The following is a 23,593-nucleotide window of genomic DNA, read 5'->3' on the forward strand; positions in this document are numbered from 1 at the left end:
CAGACCGGAAGGACAACAGTCAGCAGCACTGCTATAGGGCGGTGAGAAAAAAGTTGTACCAGGGAACCTGAGGGGTGGCCAGAGGAAAGTCGGGGAGGGAGGGCAGGCAGCTTTCCTCAGTTACCTTTGCTTTGGTCTTTTTTGAACACTGAGGTGTTGAGACAACTGCCCCCGGGTTAAAGACACACACAGAAGGTCCACCAAAGCTTTCAGGCTGCTCCCTGGGCGCGGGGTCGTCGTCGTCGTCACCACCACCACCACCACCACCAGACACACACCCAAATGAGCAGCGTGCCCTCTGCCAGCAGGATGGAGAAGCCACGGTTCTCAGAATCCATATAAAAACCTCCCTCCACACCAGGAAACAATTCCTAAAGCAAGAAAGGAACCGTGTTCCTCAAATTTAGAGTCTATAGAGCATTTTAAACTACCTAAATTAAAATTAAAGTGAAAAAAATGTTTTCAAATGGAAAAACAGTCTCATATTCAACCAATACCTATTCTGTTCATCTGAATCAAAATATGTGAAGCAAAATGAGTGCAAAAAACAGAAAGTGAAAGCCTGTTACTGGCAAACCGACCATTCCTGTTTCACCTAGCTAAACAAAGTACAAAAATAAACAGCAAAAATGATGACAAATGGTAAATGTGATGGTAAAATATCACATGTTTACTAGGATGTTTATAACCAATACCGTTACTTACCAAAGTACAACAGAGCTCACACCTGTAAGTTTTTCACAGCGGTATACCTTCAGGACAGTCCCAATAGGGTGACTCAGGGACTTCTGAGAACCAGAGGCAGGCGAGAGAATGAACCCAATGCCGAGCCTCCAGGTAGGCCCCAGCCCAGAATTTGTTTCTGCCCCTACGTAGCGAGGGGTATGGCACACTCCCGTAAGAATCAGAAGTGCACTCTGCAGAGGCCCTAAGTACTGAAAGCTCCTGGGAGCCAGTCACAAGGGGAGCGGGGCGGGCGGTTCTCCTTCACAGCCCGAGCCGGTTCCAGGAGCCACGCAGACCTGCTCACAGTCTCTCTGTCAAGTGGACAAACCCCAAGCCATTCAGAGAGCGTGCTAGGGCAGTCTAACTGGCACACCATTTTCTAGTCCTTTCACTGTCTCTTCAGAAGTTCATTCCACATCTCATTCTTTTCTGATTCCATCTAAATTCCTTTCTTTTTGTCCTTATTAAAACAAAGAGCAAGTTATTATCATATTCCTTGGAACAATGAATTCCCATGTGATGAATTTATTTAGTCTGGATGAGAATCAGTCGCTAAAACCACACTCAATTTCTTTTCTTCCTAAGTCTTATTTTTGTGCTCTTAGTGATTTCTGTTCCTCTTATCCTGAGCTTTTCTAATTTCCCCACTGTCCTTGTTAACCAGAAGACCAAAATAGCAGATGCCCTAAGGAGAACCTGAACTATGAGGACCTCAGTGGAAGGATATGCTGTCCGATCTGGGACTGACAGGTTCTCCAGTCCACCTTCCAAACTCTCCCTGAATCCTTTCAGGATCTTGCTACCTGCAAACTTCAGGGAAGTTTTTTTTTTTTTTTTTAAAGCAGAAGGGGCTGAGGGGCTTTATGTTGCCACTAACAATAGGCCTCAGGGCTCTCCTGAGCTCCACATTCCCTTCCTGAGACCGGTTCAATGGGTAGTCCAGCAGAGTTGCCTGGCCCCAGATTCACTTGCCTACCTGTTGCTCACAGCATTGCAGAGGCTTAACGACATCGAGATGCATTACATTCATCATGTGCCCTAGATCCACTCAAATCCATCACTATGTCACAGCAAGAAGTCAGATTGATCTGACAGGGTTTGCTCTTCTTCACAAGCCCATGTAAGTTATTACTTAGTACCCTATGCTCTTCTAGCTGTTTGTTGATTGATTATCTGACGATCAGGTCAAGTATCTTCTCTGGAATCACAGTAAACTAACGGGTCTATAATTTCCAAGATCATTCGTATTCCCCTTATAAAGATAAGCAAGACAGCAAATGCTTCTTCCTGAGTTCTCTAAAGCAGCAGCTAATGTTTTCCTAATAATGAACCAGGGCAGCCAATTCCTTAAGTGCCCTTGGAATCACATCATCAGGGTTCATTGATTCTGCAGATAATCTTTAATCAGGCCAGATCCTAGTAAACAGCATGAAGCCCCACCTCTGCCTAAGTCTGAAAGACCTTGGTGCCTAAGTCTGGAAAGGAAGTTGGTGACACAAGTGGTTTAAATCTGTACTGCATTATGTCTTCAACATCGCAATAAATAAATAAATAAACCAATGACCTTGAAAGAGAGGTGAAAGGTGATGCTGACAGACCAAACTGAGACAAGAATCAGGCTTCACCTTCAGCAACATTGGTAGGACCCTCTGCAGAACAAGAGAAGAGAGCTACATAATTATCTGAGCTCATACTGGAACTGAAAGTTCAGAAACAAACATACAAAGGCATGTGCCAGGAGGCAGAAAGCAGGAAAGGCCATAAGGGAGGTGCCAAGCAATCCTGAAGTTCAGATTCTCATTGACACATCAATAGGGATGTGTTGGATTTTCGACTGTATACCAGTAAGGGAAATAATATGGTATATTAGGAAATAAATCCCCGATTCCCAGCCTAAGAGAATCTATATAACCAAAATTCCTACCCACCACCCAGGCACACCCATCATAGGATCGCCAGTAGTTCTGGGAGACAGAGAAGACCCTACAGCCTGGGCTGAGAACGTAAATGTGGCTCAGGTAGCTCCCAAGCTATATTCCCTTTTACACAAACTTCCTTGCCTAGGACGTGCTCCTCAATCTGCTCCTCTCTTCCCAAACCTCAGCAGGCCTGATTCCAATGCCTCAAAGGCAGACTGCTACTTTAAAGGAGAACAAGAAGGAGAAGAAAGGGGTAGGAAAGGGGACCGTGGTGTCTGCTTTATGGATAACAACCTACTATTCTAAAGAAAGAACATCTTCCTGGAAAAAAGTCATGAGAAGTGAACCCCGTTTATCTCTGAATATCCCTGTCTCCCACGTGCCTGATGCCATAGTCCTGTTTTCTCCCTCCCCGTGACCATGCCCAGACCAACATGTTTGTGCATTCCAGAATTACACACCTGACGACCCAGGCCCACAGGGAAGAGTTACGGCCCTGGAGCCAGGCATACCCAAGGTCCCCACACAACAACAAACTGCCATATCAGCTCCCAATCATTTCTCCAAAGCAAACACCAAGCACTCTGAGGTCACCTAGCACAGACGCCCCTCTGCTGCTAATCCAAGCTTCCTAGCAGCAGTACCATAAAAGGGCTCTGAATATAGTTGGTGACTAAGGAAAAAAAAACAAGCAAAAAAATGTTCCTTTCCAACAGACCAGCAATGGTACTTGTTCAGGTTATCTAATATTGCATAACAAATTATCCCAAAATTTAGTGGCATACAACACCAATAATCATTTGTTATCTCTCAGTTTCTGTAAGCCAGGAATTCAGGAGTGGCTCAGTCGGCCAGTCTGGCTCAGGGTCTCTCCCGAGGGTGAAGTAAGATGTCCTCAGGGGCTGGAGTTATCTAAAGGCTTGACTGGGACTGGCAGACCCATTGCCAAGACAGCACCAAGAAACATGACTGGCAAGTTGGTACTGGCTTTCAGCCAAGAGCTTTTCAGCTCCTGTGCACATGTGCCTCTCCACAGGGCTGTTTCAAAGTGCTCATAGCATGGCGGCTGGCTTTTTCCAGAACAAGTGACTCAAAAGAGCAGGTGGACTGCAATGCTTCTGAACTTAGCCTCAGAATGTCTCTTACACTATACTGTATTGGTTATACAGGGCTAGCTCTGATTCAATGTGAGAGGGGAATTACTAAGGGCATGCATCTCAAGAGGCGAGGATTACTGGAGACCATCTTGGAGGCTGACCACAATAGCAATAACAGAATAAGGAAGGAGGGAAGGAAAAGGAGAGGGGAAGGGTGGGACAAAAGGAAATATTTTGATTCCCAAAGGCTGAGGCCAGAGAGAAACAACGTGCCCCATTCTCTCCAGAGACTTCTCAGGTCTACCTTACGCTAGCATGCCTGAACCAAGTCCTGCTTCCTAGGCAGGAACTTCAGATGAGTAGCTAAGAGCCAGGAAGACATGAGAAAGTTCTTCTGAGTCCCAGGAAGCAAGACTGTCCTCCCTCCCTCCTGACCACCCCGCCTTTTCTGAAGCAATGATGCAACAGTTACCTGAGGTTGAATCTGTGGCTTGTCGCACGTGGCCTCAAAGTCCAGCACTAAAAAGTAGTGATACCTCTGGGGAGGGAAGGACACCATTGCCGCCATGGATGCGCCAAAGCCGTGGGCCGCCAGCTTTCTGGTGGATATGGAGCAGAACTCCGGAACACCACAGGGAGAAAATAAGTGGGAGCCCAGCACTTTTCTTGCTCTTGAAAGTAAATATGAAGAAAATCGAGCTGCTCCAGTCTGCAAAGGTGCTAGCATTGAACATCCAGAAGCATCTAAAACTTAGGGGAGGAAAATTTAAAAACAAAACAAAACAAAACAAAAAACAGAGCCTGGGTTACTGCCCTCCCACGGTGGCCCTGTTCTACCTAGTTTTCAGGAACAGTTACACAACATGAACCACTCCCCAGTTTGTTTCTGGGCCCCTTTTCTAAATCACAGTATTTATTACTGAAGTTCAAGACCCTAATACTGTCCCCTGCAGCATTATGACAGCCTGGTGTCTCCCTGTTCATTCTCAAAACAACATGCAATGCTGGCCTTCATCTTTAAATGGAGCTCTAAAGTTTAAAAGAGGGAAAAATTCTCTGCTCACTTCTCAGGTGGTGACAGTTAAGATTAAGGCTAAGGTTCTCAAAGTGACATGAGGTGACCCCATTGAACAGTCAGTCCGGGGTGCTAAGTACACTCAGACAGACAGCGAAACGCCCAAGATTCCCTCCTCAGTTCCATTCTGAGTCATCTGCCCCTAGGTTTCCTGTCTCTATCCTGACATCTCCATGTACTGTCCTCCCTTCCCCAATGTGAAAGCAAACAGAGCCAATCACAGGGGAGCTTGCTCTCAGTGTACTGCTGATTCCCCAGCCCCCAAGCCAAAGTGGCACCCTGGGAGAACGAGTAACGCCTGCAGAGCACAGCTGCCAACTGCCTTAGGCTTTCCCATTTGCTGCCTTTAGACTCACTCTCTACTAAGAGCCTTGAATGACTGCAGGACTTTTTTAAATAGGGAAGAAAAAGAGAAAACCCAGATGTGGCAGTAATGGGAGCATTTCTAAAAGTCTAGTAAATTTCTGAGTGAACATGTGCAAAAAAAAAAGTCCAAATGACTTTTCAAGTTTTCCCTTTAAATTTGCAGAATGTCTGCTCCTTAGAGGGCTAACTAAATATAAAAATCAAAGCCTAAGTTTTAAATAACTCAAGTTTCCTTTTAAAAAAAAGGAACAAAGCAGAAATGTTGTGTTTTCCCCTCTTTTATACCAAATACTCAAATTCCCTAAAAATCACACAAGAGATTTCACTGCCAGTACAGAAATGGCCATAGTTTATGCCACTCTAGAAACCCATTCTGACAGAGCAGAAAGCTGGCCTCTGAAAGGCTGCAGCACTTTCTCCTTCACGTGGGGCAGAGGAGGAGAGCAGACTGTGAAGTCCAGACCACACCCAAAGGCAGTGAGGCATGACTGCCGGAGTGCACATGGGACAATACCCAGTATCGCTTCTCATCCTGCCTGCCCCCTGACCCACTGAAGAGCTACAACAACCTGTCTGTGTATTTAGTAGGATATTTGTCAGTGTGTGTCCTCGATTCCCTATCCCCATAGTGAGACTCCACATGGATGCAGTGGAGCCAAGACTGAAAAGTATTTTAAGTTCTTCATGGCTCCTGCATTAGCACAGTGCCCGTTTTCACCACAGCTCCACAACCTCCCCGAAAATGCAGCCAAAACTCAGCCCAGGATAGAAAAAGGTGACTTGAGTTTCATCAGGGAATCCCTTGGAAAGACAAATGGACCAATGTCCCTTTGAAAGCTGGAATCGAAAATAACTCTTCACATCAAACACGCCTGAACAGTATCGCAGCCTTGACGAGATGGGAAACACCCATCTGCTTACATTACGCATTCCAGTTGGGCTCTAAAGTCCCTCAGGGCCTTGGAACACTTCTCTAACCCCTTGACATCAGGCCATGCATAAGGACTTCTTAAAGTCTTAATGTTCTCCAATGTGTAAACATAGTGTACAACGTGTATATATAGTCAACCAGAACCCATGTACCAGATGCTACAGGCAATTAAGTGTCATGACTAAGGAGGGCTTCCAGGTTTGAATCCTGGCTATACCGGTTATCTGCCATGGCACCATGGGCCAGATCTTCTTCACTCCTCACCTGTGAAATGGCAATAGTAGTTCCTACTCCGTAAGTGAGACTGAAATCAGAGGACACACAAAGCACTAGGAGCAGTGTCTGGCTCAGTAAATATTAGTTTACTATTGGGAGAATCCAAGACGACTGCGGAGTAGGTGGAAGCTACACTGGCCTCCTCCTTGTGCCACTGGATTTGCAACTAATTTATGGGTCAATATTAGCTTGCTATTACTGATCTACAATTTACTACCTTCTTGGGCTATGCCCACATAGGCAAACCTGGATCCCCCATATGTTGGCCCTATCAATCCACTTAATGCAAAAGGCAACCTCAGGGATTAACATTAATGTCTCCTACTTCCTAGAATGCTCTAGACCTCTCCTACAGCATACTATATATGTCTCATCCCCTTCCACAGACGATAATACTGATGGCCAGAGGTCCTCTTGTCTGCAGGCCTTGCTTTTCTCACCAATTTCACCCACATCAAATAGCCTCTCTTGCAGGAAGTCTTGAGAGCAAATACTAGGAGACCAGGCCTCCATATGTCAGCAGTCGCTAGGTTCTGTACTTCCCTTACTTCTAAGCATAAAGTTCAACTCAAGCCAAGAAACAGAGGGCACCTCTTCCTTTTCCCTTCCTAAAAAATTCAATCTAATGGCTTTAGAGCCATCAGTTGTAGTGAGGAAGGTAGGTGTCAACAACAGTTGGAGCTGGGGTAGTAGAAGGGTGTGGAGGCTAGTATGAGAGTGCAAGTGGATGAGGAGGGCATCCATACAGATGCAGGAAGGGGCGTGGGAGGCATCCACGGGGCAGTGGTGGAGGGGTCTGATGCAGGGAGTCATGGGCACAGTAAAAAGGCAGCCAAGCGGGGGGAAGAAAGGTGACCACAATGCAGATTACTTACATTAGAGGAATTTATTAAAGGACATATTAAGGGTAACAGAAACAAGGTTTCTCACTATTAGAGGACAGAATTAAAATATGGAAAAAAGGGAAAAATCCATGGTGCCAGTGTCAGATTAGAATCAAAGGTAAAAGTATGAACTCAGTTTCTGGTATATAATATATAAAAATAAATCTAGAGCCCTGGTTGGTGTGGCTCAGTGGGTTGAGTGCCAACCTGTGAACCATAGGGTCGCTGGTTTGATTCCCAGTCAGGGCACACACCTGGGTTGTGGACCAGGTCCCCAGCAGGGGGCATGCAAGAGGTACCAGTTGGTGTTTCTCTCCTTCTCTTTCTCCCTTCCCCTCTCTCTAAAAATATAGAAAATAAAAATAAAGCTAGATGCAATTGAGAATGGATACATGCATGCGCGCACACATACACAAATATATAAAAACATGCACATATATTTTCTAGCTGCCTGCTGAAGGGCCAGGGAGCAGCAACATTCCAACAGTAATGAGCACACACAGCACCTGGTCACCTTCTAAACGACATTCTCCAGAGCTCTTTGGAGAAATGGCTGATTTCAGGGCTGTGGCAAGGAAAGGACAAGATGAACCTGAAACATCTTGTGCCAGAAAGCAAGGAAATGCTCAATGATAAAAACATATCAAAAGATGCAGAAGTAAGCTTGAAGGGGATCCCACTGGCAAATAAATAATATTAATAGATTACAATGTGTTGACAAAAAGGAAACCCATGGGTCCATAAATAAGTAAGTAAATAAATAAATAAAATTTAAGTTTGATATGGAATATTCATATAGTTTGAAAGTATCTCCTCACAGAATGCTTATTATTACAGGGAGTAAGTTTACAATGGGGAAGCCTGGCAGACATCACCTTAATCCACTGAACAAAATGAACATTATTAATAAAGGGGTAAATCAAAATCATGCACCAAGTGATAGGATGCAATGAGAAAAACAAAGTTTAGTTTCTGTGATATTCCTGTTAAAGATGCATAACCTAAATATCAGACAAACCCAAATTGAGGGACAGCCTATAATCTTCGAAACTATCAAGGTCACTATAAATGCAGTGCACAATTCTGAACTGGATCATTTTGCTACAAAGAACCTTACTGGGACAACTGGCAAAACCTGAATGGGATTTGATGATCTGATGGAGGTAACACTATCAAAATTTCCTAGTTTTAATGGTTGCATTTTGGTCAGGTAGAAAATGTCCTTGCATGCAGGAAATACACGCAAAGTATTCAGGGTGATGGGGCATTAGGTTGGCAACCTAACTCTCAAATGGTTAAACCAAATTCTTTGTACTGAACTTCCAACTTCTACGTTAATTTGGACTACTTCAAACTTTTTAAGAAGTATCTTTTAATCCATATGCAATGTAGCTTAATAAAAGAAAAAAGAACCCTGGCCGGTGTGGCTCAGTTGGTTCAAGCATCATCCTGTAACCAAAAGATTGAGGGTTTGATTCCCAGTTAAGGCACAGAACTATGCTGCAGGTTTGATCCCTAGTCTGGGTGCTCACAATCACCGGTCCAGGCGCTATGGGAAGCAACCAATCAATGCTTCTCTACATCCATGTTTGTCTCTCTCCCTTCCTCTCTCTCTAAAAGCAAAGGAAAGAAAGAAAAATGAAGGAACGAAGAGAGGGTGGCAGGGAGGGAGGGAGGAAAAGAAAAGAAAAAAGAAACCGAGAGGTACGTGTGGGGGAACGTAGGCTGCACGCCCCCTTCTGGCGGGGAGGCTGGTGAGTTTCGGACTACGAGCCCCAGCGGCTCCCGCACTGCGCACTCCTGCTCATTAGTGCCTTCTCGGGGAAACACCCCTGCCCTCCGTGCAGCGGAGCTGCACCTGCCCTTGTTACCTCTGACATCTTAGGGATTTCTTTTATATTGACGTCTTTATGCTTCAGTCACAAGTGTGCAGAGTGTAAGTCTAGAACTTATATTGCCAACTGGGACTTTTGGTATCTAGTTGAGGGGCAGAATACAAAAACAGTTCATGATTCTCCGTATTTCTGCACAAAATCTTTCATCAGAGACCAAGACTTATACACATTTATTCTCAGATACTCTTTTCTCTCTCCTAGTAAATTAATGGTAGTAAGCAGCCAATGGAAAGGAGGAAAATGAATGACTCTCTCCTTAAAAGGAAGGGACCGGCCCCCGGGGGGCAGGGGAGGGCTAAACAGGGACCGCCTCGGGGCCAGCCTGATCTGGAGAAACAGGCCTGAGCCACAGCCCCCGGAGGACGGTCTCCGAGCAGAGTATTTGCACAACAGACACCAATGGCTCCTCTGCAGCCATTACTGTCGGTCAGGTAAATAACGCATGTGCCAAAACACACATTTAATGAGGGAAATAATATGCCTTTATAAAAAGCCTCAATCTGTATTTACCTGAGAGACCAGAGAAGCACCAAATCACCAGATTAGTGGAACCACAGAGGAGTCATTCTGGTGTCTTGGGTAAATAGACATTTTATAGCCTTCCATTACTGGAGAGGGGGAGGTAGGGGGAGGGGGCCATCCTTTAATATCCACACACACTGGCCAGGGGAGTGTGTGTGGATAAGAGAGAAGAAGAGAGAAAGAGAAGAAGCCCATCGTGAAATATGGGATCTGCGATCTACTCCCACCCCCTCTCCCCAACCACATATACTTGGAATCTGGGGGAGAGGGGAGGATAAGGATTTGTACATCCCTGGATTCAATCCATTCCATTAAAGCCAGACAGGGAGGCAGGGGATCCCCGAGAAACTCCAAAGCACCAGAGGAAGATTCTGAGTCCCAACTACTAGAAACACCCGCGGCTTCCCCAGTTCCCAGTCCTGGGGCAAGTCCCTGTCCTCACCTGACCTGCAGTACCACAACTGCTCAGGCACGTGAGTCACAGAAGCATCACCAGAGAATACATGGTACCTGTCTGGGACTCACTCAATCACAGGCTGTATCTTAGGCAGCTAAAATGGCCTGGGAAAAATATAAATAAACCGCACGTCCTCAAAAGTCATACTCTTCCATCTCATGAATGCATCCTTACTGCCAGAGCACTTTCTGTGACAATCAGCCTGCCAGAGGTGAAAGAAAACCTACGTGGCGACACAGACACAGGCCAGCCAGCCAGTGAAAAGGAGTCCCCGACAGAGAAACAGACTGCCTGAGGCTCACGTGGCAAGTAAGAGTAAGAATAGAACCCAGGGCCCCAACACAAGGCCTCATCACCTGTGCCCCGAGCTTTTAATGCAACCTCACAGTGGCAGCCAAGGGCCTGAGAACTAGACTAGGTCTAAAAGGTAGAGGTTGAAACAATACGGTTTGACGTGCCCTGGAACCTCTATACAACTTCCTGATGGTGCCAAAGTGGAATGCAAGAAGGAAATCTAAAGCTGAATCCTCAACTCAACAAAACATTCTCTCTATAACCTGTCACTCCCTTGGCTTGTAGCTACGAGCTGCTTCTGCTCCAACGCAGAGCTAGGGAAAGCTCGCCCAACACCAAAAGCAGCTGCTAATCCAAAACTATCAGCAGAGCTAAAGTCACTAAAGACCTTCAGGAACACCAAATTCTGGTAGCAACATCACAGGACACTCGAGGTTTACTCTCCCACCTGCCCCAGAAGGTCAAGGCAGCACAGAAAAAGAAATGACTATGATTTGCCTGCCATTTGCTAACCCATCAGTCACACCCAGTCGCTGAGGCAAACTCCACAAAGGGAAACATCTCTTCATAAAATTCTGCAAGTCAGTTGTAACCCCATGATACACAAGAAGAGGCAAAGGCTTATTTCTTAACACACCATAAACAGGATAGAAGCGGATGAAAAGCAAGGTATGGTGCTCACTCTGTTAAGCACTTCCCACACTCATAGACAGCATCTGACCCCAGAACCTTCTATACCCCTGCTTACAAGATGAAGAACTGATATAAAAATAAGGAGTAGGAGTCACATAGATAGTTGTCAAAATGCTGGTATTAGCCCTGGCTGGTGTGGCCCAGTGGATTAAGCACGGGCTGCAAACCAAAAGGTCGCCAGTTCAATTACCAGTCAGGGCGCATGCCTGGGTTGCAGGCCGGGTCCCTGGTGGAGGCCACGTGAGAGGCAACCACACATTGATGTTTCTCTTCCTCTCTTTCTCCCTCCCTTCCCCTCTCTCTAAAAATAAATAAATAAAATCTTTTAAAAAATGCTGGCATTAGCCAAGCTTAGGTTCAAATCCTTACTCCACCATATACTCTTTGTAATAATAGCTATAATAACACCTCTCTCTTGCGGGCTCAATTCAGTCATACAATGTATAATAAAGTGCCTGGCACAATAGTAAGTGGTCAGTAAAAGGGAACTATTGTTAATACATGATAAAAAAAGGAAAGAAAAACATTTTCTGAAAATCTACAAGCCAGGCACACTATCGGGAACTTACATATTCCATCTCATTCGGTCCTCTCAACAATCAAGCTAAATGGGTAACAGTATTACCATTTACATATGAGAAAACTAAGGCTCGGAGGCACTCAGTTCTTTGGGGTCCAATTCCCCTCTCCCACGTTTGAGGGCCCGCATTTTCCCGTTAGACTGATGCCCCCCATCAGCCAGAAGGCTAAGAGTGCATATCAACTTCTGTTTTTCTTTTGAGGTAGGGCGTGACTTTAACTAAACGTAACTCAACCACAAGCAATAGTTAATTAGGCTTGTCCAATTCATTCCAATTTGTTTACATAACATTTTTTAAAAAATATTTAAACAAGAATAAGAAATTGTGACCCTGAGTACACAAAGGAGAAGCAGGAAGGGGAACCCTGGGTGAAAACAACTGCATCACAAGGGACTCAAGGCCTCTTCCCAAACCCGGTTCCAGAGGAGCGAAGCCTCCCACCTCGCAGAGCGGAGAAACTGGCGGGAGGCAAGGTGACAACTCCCCGTGCGCAACAGCTCGTGCTCAACTCCCCACACACGTGGAGTTTCCTTTCAGAAACCCGGGCTTGGCAACTGCTCCTTCCTCTGTTTTAAAATGTACTTCCCTGGGCACATTATTGCTCTTTCTTCTAAGTCCAGCTCAAATCTCCCCCTTTTAGGAGCTTTCTCTGACACCTCATCATAAGGTTAAGTGTGATCCAGTAGCAGTTTATCACTGTTTCATAACTTTTATCTTACTATATTGTTAAGGTTTTTGGTTATCTGTTTCTCCTCCTACCAGTCATTTTCAGGGAGGTGAGGATGGGAGACAGCAGATATAGATGTGTGTGCGTGCACACGTGTTTAAAAATCCTGTCTGAGCCCTAACTGGGTGACTCAGGTGGCTGGGCATCGTCCCATTGGTTGAGAATCTACACCAAAAAAGGGTGCAGGTTCAATCCCCAGTCAGGGCACATACCTAGATTACAGGTTCGGTCCCCGGTCGGGGTGAATACGGGAGGCAGCCAATTAATGTTTCTGTCTCACATCAATGTTTCTCTCTCTCCCCGTGACACTCCTTCCTCTCTCTCTAAAATCAATAAGCATGTTCTCCAGTGAGGGCTTAAAAAAATCATATCCAACATGATAATTTCTGACTTGTTTTTGGTCAGACCCTTTCATGCATTTTAAAATTTCAAGTAGCATTAAAGAAAAGCATAAGAGTAGTTTTTTTCATGTAAAAGTGCGTGAGTTTTAAAAGTCTGAGAAACACTGAATTAGACATAAATCCTTAGGGGCAAGGATCCCATCTTACTCACTTCTGTATTCCCAGCACAGAGCCAGGCACGAGTAAGTGTGAGTCGGTGTTTGCTAAAAGAATGTGTAAGCCCCAGGTCATGATGTCAACTGCTCTGGAATCAGAACACGTTAGGGCAGGGCAGGGCCTGAGCACCAGGCAAAGCGTCTTTCTCTCACACTCTCTGTCTCTCGGCTTCCTCCTAAACCACCCCATTCTATCCTTCCAGTTAGAGAGAGAAAGAGAGAGAGAGAAACACCGCCTTGGTGCCAGAATACTATTAAAAGGATTAATTTAGGGACCAGTGTTTGGACTGTCACATCCAATCACTACCCACAGATCTACAGCTTCCCAAATCAAGCTCATGCAAAGAGGAATCAATTGCAAGGACACAGAGGGTCTGAACAGGCATACTAATGGCCTCCTGAGGTGCCAGCGGCCAGCTCTGACACTCCCATAAATTATCTGCCTTTTGATTTTACCTGTAGCTGTGGGGCACAAGGCACAATTTTGAACATATCAAAGCAATCTCTTGTAACCCAAGGCTCCCCCAAGAATGTCCCCAAAGGAGGACGGGCTAAAAACAATGACCCAAAGGGAATCTGCTTCCTGGCAGGCCTGTTCCTGGCAGCCAACAATTAAAACCCAACAGAACCAAGTGGATAAAGTGAGACCCAAATCAAGCCTAGCAAATCTGGACAAGGTAATGCATCAGAATGCATTTCTGCAGTGACTACACATCTCTCACCCCAAGGAAGAGAAATCACAACAATAAACACAACTCTGTCTGGAGGCAAATCTGCACTAGCTCTCACAACCCCTGACCGTATGGCCTCAGGCAGCAAGCACACTCAACCTCACAGGGCCTCAGTTTCCTCAACGGGTAGCAGGGACAATAATGAATGCTGACCACCTGACCCACTTCCCGGAGTGGTGGTGAAAAGTAATAAAAGACATTTGAGAGGCTCTTTACAAAGATGGAGGTCCACAAGGGTAGCAACACTAATAAATGACCCTGACAGACTAGGAGAAATGACGGGTCACACTTCGGGGAATTACTTTCGGGGAGCTGCCCTCTCAATTTGCTTCACTGATGGTACTGGGGCTAAGGCCCACTCGGAATGCAGTTCTGGGATTCTAAATGGCACTTCCGATGTCCGAAACGTTTCCAATGTGAAGAGCGGTGCCTTGCTTCAGCTGCAACTTCCTCCTGTCTGCTGGCTGCTCCGCCGGGGTCTGTGTCTCTGCCCCATGGCCACAATTACAACTGTGAGGACCCAACTGTTGCTGACTGCTCTCAAAAACTTATTCAAAAATTATTGTATAAGATACTATTAGTAACAAGTTATTAATTGTGTAACAATTAATAATTTTCAGAATTATTGTGTATTATGCCATTGGTAACTAAGGTTAAAGACATTGCACTGAGAGCTTTACATACATTATCTCGTTAAAACCTCTAACCAACCCTATTAAGTTCCATTATCTCCATTTTACTGGTAGGAAAGCTAAACTCAGAGGTAAGTCACTTAGCCACGGTCGCAGAACACCGTTATCAGAAACCTACAGGCTACCCTTCAGTGATGCAAGCACACTGGGGTTTGGAGGAGGCCGAGGACAAATCATCAGACACTCGGCTTTATTTGGTCCTTGTGCCTGACTAGGAGACATTCCTGAGGCCAGAAAAAAGGTCATCAGTTTGCCACAAGCAAGGACGGACTAAGTAAGATATATAATGAGAACAATTCCTAGAAAGCTTAGGAAAATGGGTCCTCTTCTATGTGCATAGTTCGAGAAGTTTAAAGCAATTGACATTAAGCTAAGACCTAGATCCCTAAGACCAAGATCCCTACCAGGGCTCCATTTACCCCATACTTCTTTAAACGGGAAAGGCTTCCCAAAGTCTTTTCAATCCGTCGACACCAACTTTCCCCTCCTACACCTTTTCTGTGAAACAGGAGCTGGTATTGCTAACATCTTTAAGCTCCAGTAGATGTTCTGAAAATCAATAGTAAAGAGAACAAGTGTACACATATAGACAGAGATTCACTTATATTCAATCTTTAAGTGCCAAAATACTGCCTCAAAGAGGAAAATATAAAATGCTACCCATGTAACTGCCACAGTCTCCTTACTGGTCTCTCTGCTCTAGTACCATCCTCTTCAATCCATTCTTAACACTGAAATCAGAGCAGACTTTCTAAAACACAAATGTATTATCGGTCCACCACTTAACACCTTTCCATGGATTCTTACTCCTCTTATGAGAGTCTGATCCAGGGTCTGGCAAACTATGGTCCGTGGGCCAAATCCAGCAGCCACCGTTTTTATGGTTTACTGGGACACAGCCGTGCTCATTCATTTTCATACTATGGCTGCGTTCATGCTGTAACAGCAGCGTTGAGTAGAGGTGAATAGTTGTGACAGAGAACCACAAAGCCTAAATATTTACTAGTCCTTCACAGAAATAGATTGCTGACCTAGCCTAATTTCCCCCCCGACCTATAAGGTCCTGGACTCTGTTGACCTTTCTCACGTCACTTCTCACCCCATTTTCTCGCCCCCTGCCCAGAGTACTCTTTCAATCACTGTAAACTTCAGCTTCTCAAATTCAACCAAACTCTGACATTCACACATGGCCCCTCATATTTCCATCTAATTCCAGAAGAGGTAACTTCCTCTCAGAGGCTTTCCCTGAGCCACTGGTCTGGGTGAGGGACCCTTCTGAGTACCCACAAAGCACCTACATTGACCTTATGTTAGCACCCTCAGAGTATAATTGCTTCTTTCCTGCCTGCCTCCCCCATGAATTTGTAAGCTCTTTGGGGTCAGGGACAGCACCTACCTTATTTACCACCACAATCTCAGGACCTAGCAAAGTGTCTGGCCCTTAATTATTAAAGAAACAGCCTCTGAGATCCTGGCTATCAATCATCAGAGTCCACCTTTTAGTCAGCCCCGATCCTTGTAAAATGAAGATAGGCTAGACTTAACCATTTATCCAGAGGTGACTCACAAACCAAATTAAACCAAGATCCCAAAGGTCTTGGTCAAATGTATTATCAAAAGTCAAAATGAATGTGTTCCTTCCTACTGTCTGAAGATGTCTATTTCTCAGAATAAAGAACTATTCCAGCTCTAGTAAACCTTTTGGAACCTTAAGTAGATATATATGCAATGCCCAGGAAGAAATCATGACAGAACTTGAAAGTCTGGATACCCCAACTCCAACTCTTACACCTTATAGACTTTGGGTAAGTTTCAATGGCCTTTAAGCATATGGTGTCCTGTCAGAAAAAGCTACAGAAAAATACAATCTGCACCTGCCCTGACCCCTCACCCTCCAAACCCAAATACTCATAAGGAAGAAGTCAAGCCAAATTTGATCATGCAGCAGGATTCTCACCTCTCCTTACTTCGAAGATGCCAAGGCTGGTGGCTGGGGATGCTGAAGGTTCTGTGAGAACTGGAAAGCCCCAATGCTGTAGATAAACACACATCTCTGCAACAAGTCTATTTCAGTACAAAGGATCAAATCCCCAGGGGGCTGCTGTTTGAAACAATTTAAAAATCAACAGTATACTTCAAACTTCTAAACTCAAACTACTTTGGGATAACAGCCAACTATGTGGAAGGACGGTGCCTGTGCAGAAGTTTCAGAAGCTACTAGCAATATATTTTTGGAACAATGAATTTCATGTTCTCTAGTACCATACTTTTCTTCCTAAAGAGGCTTATCTCCCAGAAATTCCAAAGAGTTACAGTATCTAAATCTGGACTGAGAAAGAGAGCCACAAAGTGGTGGCTCTCTGGATAATCCCAGAATCCCAGTCTAGTAGAGGAGGTTGACAATAATCAGAACTCAGGAACTGAGGCTGGGATTGGAGGAGGTGTTGGTTGCCACAGATGCTCCAGCCACATTGCAAATGGCCACAAAACCAAGAAGCTTGTAGGATACTTCAAGGTTTGCCTCAAATTCTTAGAAAGTCAAAGTAGCTAAATCCCAAGTAAAATCATCAATGGACAACTATCATATTTATCACCTAATTAAGATCTTCCGAAGGTCTAGAAGTTGCAGAGGAGCCCTTAGAAGCCAGCAGTGAGTGCCCTTTGCATAAGAATCACCTAGGTTTGGAATCACCTATCCCTGCCTACCACTCCTTATACATTACGACTTTATTCTACTCAGATCCCCTGAGAAAATGCCACTCGCCAACTTACCCCACCACAAACAAAACACTTTTCGAGATGAAAGGGAATAAAAGCACTTTTATTTGGAATTTTAAGTTGAAAGGAGAGCTCTCAGCCAAGCTCCATGACCTAGCTAGAGGATTATTTACAGGATCTTTGGGCAGGAATTGTTAATGAGCTTTTAATTTGGAGTGCTTAAGTTGCCAAAGTGCTCTGAGCTCCAGTGAAGCACCACAGAATCCATAAAGGAAACCTTATCAATCACTTCTCGGCAGCTCCCTTCTCCCACCCCCCACCTCTATGAGGAAAGCCAGCCAAGTGGGTTTCTAACCAAGATCACAGACACACACATTAGTGGTGTCACACTCCAAGTCCCTGTTTATAAATTGGCTTTTAAATGGTAAGGTATTCAAGTATAATATACTTAAGCTCCAGGCATGAACCCACTAAAACAAGGCATGCTGTGTATGATAAAGTCAGAATAAAGCAGAATTTGATGAAGCCAATTTCTGGTAAAAACGCTACAATCAAAGATCATTCAGCCAATCACAACCTACTATAGTTCAAATAGTGCATAGTCTTTCGCCAATAGGATTCGTGTTTTCTTTTGCCCTTCAGCTGGGAGACTGATAAAATGTCCGAAAAGAGCCAATGACATAGAGTGGCCAGACACTTGTAGCAGAGGCAACCAAAGCTAACCATCAGTTAGCACTAAGGACAGAATCCAAACCCCCCAGTGAGGGGCCACATTCAGCATCTTTCAAATCAACAAGGAGCAGTTATATTTCACAAGAACTCAAAGTCAAGCCTCAATCCTAGTTCATGCTTTTTTTGTTTTAAGAAAGCACCTGTTGCTGTAACATTTGCAGAACAAACAGAAAGCAACCCCAGTCAGGACCCTTNGGCGACCATAGCTAACCATCAGTTAGCACTAAGGACAGAATCCAAACCCCCCAGTGAGGGGCCACATTCAGCATCTTTCAAATCAACAAGGAGCAGTTATATTTCACAAGAACTCAAAGTCAAGCCTCAATCCTAGTTCATGCTTTTTTTGTTTTAAGAAAGCACCTGTTGCTGTAACATTTGCAGAACAAACAGAAAGCAACCCCAGTCAGGACCCTTATTCAGTCCTTCCACCATCACCACCACCACTACAGATTTACATAGAGGTAAACTGCTAACCTGCGTGTACTTGTGGGTGGTGGGGAGGGAAAAAGGGGATGTTCTATCTACAATTTCCTTGCTGGGTTTCCATCCTCTCTGGTCACCCTCACCCTCCCTGGTAATCCCATGTAAGAAGTCAGCACCGTTAGTCACCTCACCCAATCTGTCTTGCAGAGCCCTGCCCCGCTCCCTCTCTGCCTGAGCGTTACTCAGTAGATCATGCATCCAGGGTGAGCACATGGGCCAGCACCCAAGCCACACAAACTGTGCGCACCGCGACCCGCACCCCGGCATGCATCAACCAGGGCCCAAATCCGGGGGGGGGGGCGCCTCTCTGCATCACCCACCCCAGGGTGTTGCCCCCAACTCGGGCCCATCCAAGTCCAGGGGAGAGTAAGGGGAGGGGCAGGGGGCCAGGAGACCAGCCCTCCTTCCCAGGGCCGCCCCCGCCCCCCGTCAGCAGCGGGAGAGGCCGTCGCCATGGCAACGCCCCCTCCTTGGGGCCAGCGCGGCAGGCTCCCTCCAAGTGCAGGCCCCGACGTCTCCCTCGGCCTCATCAGGCGCTCAGGGCAGTTTATGGCGGCGGGCGCGGCCCGCGCCGACTGCGGCGCCGGCCGGGCAGAGGCAGGACCAGCTCCGCCCGCTCCCCACCGCCCGTTCCCGGCCGCCTCAATAGCGGCAGCCAGCACCACGAGTCCACAACACACCGACTCACCTCCGCGCACTCTGACCCCGGCCGACGCAGCGGATGGGCGGGCGCGGTGGCCAACCGCTGAGCCCGCCGTAGGCTACTTTGGCCAATGGCACGCAGGTGGGCGGGGCTTCTCCTCTACAAATGTTCGCTCTCCCGCCGACATGCGCGCTAAGTAGTGTCAAAATGGTGATCCTCTGCGGCCAGCCTTATGGAACTTGTAGTTTTGAGGTTGCACGTACTCAAAAGAGTGAACTGGGGCTCAGTACCGACTGTGAAAGAAAATTTTTTTAAAAAGCTGAAAACTTTGCAAGGCCTAGAGCGACCCAGGTCTACTTCTTGTTTTCCACCTTACAATATATTCATAAGGTGAGTATAGCTTCATAAGGTGACGTTATATTTAGATGACACTTTCTCATGATTTTTTCATTCAACAAGTCCACTCTCTGTGGAGGGCCGGGGGGGAAGAACTGAGAGATGTGTTTTAGGCTAAGAAGAAAATACCCAGCTTTTTTTCCTTAAGATTTCTCAAGGACCTTCCTAAGGGAAATAACTTGTTCAGGTCGGCTCTGGAGGGAACTTAAGGGTTAAAAGAATTCTGGCCTTAACTATGGGGACCTTCCACAGACAGCCTCTTCCAGTCTCTTCTATCTGTCCAAAACCAGAGATATGTTTCTTCATCCAGGTTATGGCCCTCAGGGAATTCTTGGGTACCGGGTTCTGAGCTGGAACACCACGGGTCTTGGCCAAGCCAGCGATGGCTTTGACAGCTCCCAAACAGTAGGGGACCATCTCCTGGGCTTAGCTTCCCTCACCAAGCCGTCTGTCTGCTGTCTTCCATATTTTCACTTAAGAGAAATGATGCCACTTCTGGGTCCTGCTACCTCTGTGAGATCCGACCTTGACATAATTGTTCCTGCTTGAGCTGGGAGTACCTTCCTTAATGTCACATTATGTGATTCTGCTTTGCATCTATAGAGTTTATCACATTGTTTTGTAATGATCTATTTCCTTTTTGTCTTTCCCCCAGGGCTGTAAACTCCTTGAAGGTAAGCATATTTCCATATTGTTCACGCTGTATCGGTAATATCCAGCCCAGTAACTAGGCAAAAGCAGGCACGCAATAAATGTTCGTGGACAAATGAGGTGAATAAACATCAGCAGGGACAGATGTCACTTAACCCAAGGTCAGTAAAGTGGAAGCACATTTGCCTGTATTCACTGATTCTGGACCTGGAGTTGGGTCTTCCTCCTACGTTAATGTCATTTAAATATTAATCCTAGTTGATCAGTCAGTCAACATATAATTATAGTGCCTCTACTAAGTGTCAGGCACTGTTTCTGTTGCTGAGGATTCACTGAATAAGACACACAAAATCCATATTCTCAAGGAGCTTTTAAATTGGGGAGGGGAAGGGTGGGAGGAACAGACAATAAACAAGTACATAAATGGATAAATAAATGTAGACAAATAAAAGGCTCTGAGATGGCATCTCCTGTCTCTCACTTTATTATATCCTGAATCTGGCCTGAAAATAGGGCACAGCCAACCATCTCAGCCGTAAGAAGGAAGTAAACCTACACTATCTGGGTTAGAGACTTTCTATGGTAGACGTACCCTGAGCCACCTCCTGGCTGCTGGTTTAAGTGACTGAGCTGAAATGAACACTGAGAATAGGGACCAAAAAGAGGACCAAGTGGGTTCTTCTACTGCCCTGTCAACCCACCAGGAAAAACCACCAGATGGCCATCAAAGCTGGGATGTTAGCCAGCATCAGAAGGCAGAGGACCAGGACCCAAGGGCAGTGCACGGCAGCTCCAAACGTGGCACAGCTGCAAGAACCCAGGCTGGGTCTGAAACGTTTGTGTCTGAGCACTGGAAGAACCACTTCCGCCATTCACAGCCCCTGTGAGCTCGTAAGACGGCAGAGTGCAGTTAGAGGAGTGTGAGCTCAGAGAAAGCCTGTCCAGCTGGGAGTCCTGGCTCTATCTGTGACCGTAAGCAAGTCACTTGCCTCTCTGGGGCTTACTTCCTTCATCCACAGAGTGGAGATAATACTAGTACCTACTTGTTGTTAGAATTAAATACAAACGTGCTTAGCACAATATCAGGAGTTCAGTAAATATGGGCTATTTCTATTGTTCTTGCCCTCTCCCGTCCTCCTCTCCAGCTCTTCTTCCCACCATGAGCACCACCACCCCACCTCCTCACCCCCAATCCTACTCCCACAGACTTCTCTGCTCCAGAAGCTGTGGGGCTAGACCCGGCCATGCCTTCTTCGCCCTGCTCTCCCCAGGGCTATTCCCCTTGAGCCTGAGCCATTCGTCTCCCTGGTGACCTGAATCTGAACTAAGAGACGGATGTGGGGTGGCTGAGGCCAGGGTGGTAATGTGCTTCCTTATCTCCGTGCCCCTCACTGGGGCCTAGTTAATTTTCCCTTTGATTTTAATATAGATTTATTGAAAGTTTCAGTTATCAAAACAAACTGCAGCAGCAAATTGGTGTTCTTTGCAGGCCTACAAGTGCCTATAAAGCTGCCATGCTCGGGAACGAATGGCGCTCTCTAGGAGGTCAGTCATGGCAACAGGAAGTCCCTGGGGAAACACACACTGCAGTTTAATATTTTTCTTATTAGCCTTTTTCTTCTTGGCTATCTAAGCCTCCCCCTTTAAATCAGAAATCAAATGGAGCCACCTGCCCGGGGAGGCTTTCTTCCCCAAGCTGCTCCACTCTTTGCCTTCTCTGTTCCTTCTCCGGTCCTAGCCTCCTCGACCCTCCCTTGCCACCATTCCAGGGAGAGTTGTCATTCATGTGCCCTGGGGTGTGGCTCACGGCCCTTTCCCAGTTGTGGAGGGTTGCCTTGGGCTGTCCAGCCACTCATCAGGGGAAAGCATCCCTAGAAGAGATGAGGGCCCCAGGCCTCTTCCAAATCTGGTGTGAAGAAGGGGGGTTGTTTTTTAAGCAAAAGAGTTATTTTCAAAAAGGCGGACAGGATCTGTTGAATGCAACGGAACCAAAAAGGAGATGATGATCCTAGCGACTGTGTTACAGAACAGACAGGGGTGGGGGGCTGAACGATATAAAAGACTCCCCCTTTTCTCCGGGGGTTCCTCCCCACCTACTGGGTTCATTTTGCCTGCCGCCTGAGAAAAGACGTCTCTTAATACCAGAAATCAGTGAAAAGGAAAGGAATTCATTATTTATTTGAAATAATACAAACTAAAGTTCTCCACAAATGCACACAGTCCTCCCGACACCCTCCACGTGGCAAAAGGGAGCACTTTCAAAGCCTCATGGTCCCAAAAAGAGAGCCGCCAAATGGCTGCTGTGCCTCCGTTTAAATCCCAGCACCAATCTTCCTCTGCAGCCTCTTCTCCGGCTCCTCCCACAATTGGTCACAGCTGCCAGCATTCCGGGCAGGTGTGGCCCTGTGGTGTGGAGCCAATTATCTCCAAGCTCTTCTGGACTCCATTACAAATCTCTATTTGGGGTCCCCTTCTTGGCTGCACCCTGTTACAATTGGGCAAGTTCTCCTTCCAACCCAAGGATTGTCTGATTGCATTCTCATATTCCTGCTGCTGCTCCTAATAGGGCCTCTCCTCTCAACCCCAACTTCATTTTTGAAACCCTCCATTCTCTGGTCCCAATCTGCCTCTCTAAGAAACAGCCTGGTTGCCCGCCTCCAATAGCCCACAGAGCTAGAACCACTCACTGCTACCTCTAGGTTCTGGAATCAATCCTGTCCCAGCGAGGGTCTCCTTTACCTGGTAACCATGAGGGCACCATCATCTCCTCTTCTGGGGCTGTGGTGATACTGAGTCATCTGTACACACCACATCCCAATTCTTTGCACTTAAAAATTCCCTGCGAGTAGCAAGGGGCCACTGCCCTTCCCAAAACTTGGATAGAAACTAAGGGTCCTGACAATTAGATCTGTGCAACTAGAGTTGTGGAAGGTGCTGAGGTTTAGATTCACAGTCCAGGATTTGAATCCTGACTCCAACACTGATCCTGTGACACGGGGAACCTCTTTCTGGTTTCATTGCACCTTGTGCTTGCACCTACTCTTGTTTAAGGACTACTCTGTAATAAAGTGATTTGCCTCTGGATCTGTCACCTAAAGTAATCTGAGATCCTTAAAGAAGAAGACTGTCTTAATCATCTTTATATTCCAAGTACATATGTTTGGTGAATAAGTGAAGTTGCCTTCTCTAGGCTTGTTTCCTCCACTATGAAGTGGAGATAATACCTGCATAACCAATAAGGTGAAGAAAGCATCTACCACAGTGCCCAGCCGTGTAAGTAGGTGCTCAGTGAGTGAAGTTTCCTTCATCATTTTTCTCCTGAGGCTGCTCATTTACCAACAGAACCCCCACCTTTTGCCTCTTCCCATCTCAGCATCAAGTTCAGCTCTCTCTTTTTGCCTACTGGAGCTTTCCCATCACTGATCAGATGCCAGCATTCACCTTGACCTCTTTGGAGTTGTGCTAACCTCTCTCCTCAAGGCCCAGATCCCTCAATTTTTTCAAATCCACTCACAAACTTTCGCCTCCTGATAGCTCTGTTTCTATTC

At 46.1% G+C, this 23,593-nt stretch overlaps 1 protein-coding gene across 10 annotated transcripts in view; it reads right to left on the bottom strand.

Moving 5' to 3' along the window:
* Positions 1-19,062, bottom strand: part of ERI3 (ERI1 exoribonuclease family member 3) — a 123,078-nt gene extending 104,016 nt beyond the window's left edge. For 3 of the 10 annotated variants that reach the window (XM_037069688.1, XM_037069690.1, XM_037069683.1), the window contains exons 1-3: positions 18,676-19,023; positions 16,380-16,455; positions 4,215-4,492 (exon numbers count right to left, since the gene is read on the bottom strand). In XM_037069688.1, coding sequence (XP_036925583.1) covers positions 4,215-4,492; positions 16,380-16,455; positions 18,676-18,885 — 564 coding nt within the window. In that variant the 5' untranslated portion in view covers positions 18,886-19,023. Of the gene's footprint in view, positions 1-4,214; positions 4,493-16,379; positions 18,055-18,675; positions 19,024-19,043 lie in introns of those variants that run through there. The other 7 variants (XM_037069686.1, XM_037069685.1, XM_037069684.1 and 4 more) reach the window with 7 other exon arrangements.
* Positions 19,063-23,593: the final 4,531 nt, after the last annotated feature.

The sequence above is a fragment of the Sturnira hondurensis genome, unplaced genomic scaffold, assembly GCF_014824575.4.
Source record: "Sturnira hondurensis isolate 20B ecotype Veracruz unplaced genomic scaffold, ASM1482457v3 Scaffold0018725, whole genome shotgun sequence".
Taxonomy (NCBI): domain Eukaryota; kingdom Metazoa; phylum Chordata; class Mammalia; order Chiroptera; family Phyllostomidae; genus Sturnira; species Sturnira hondurensis.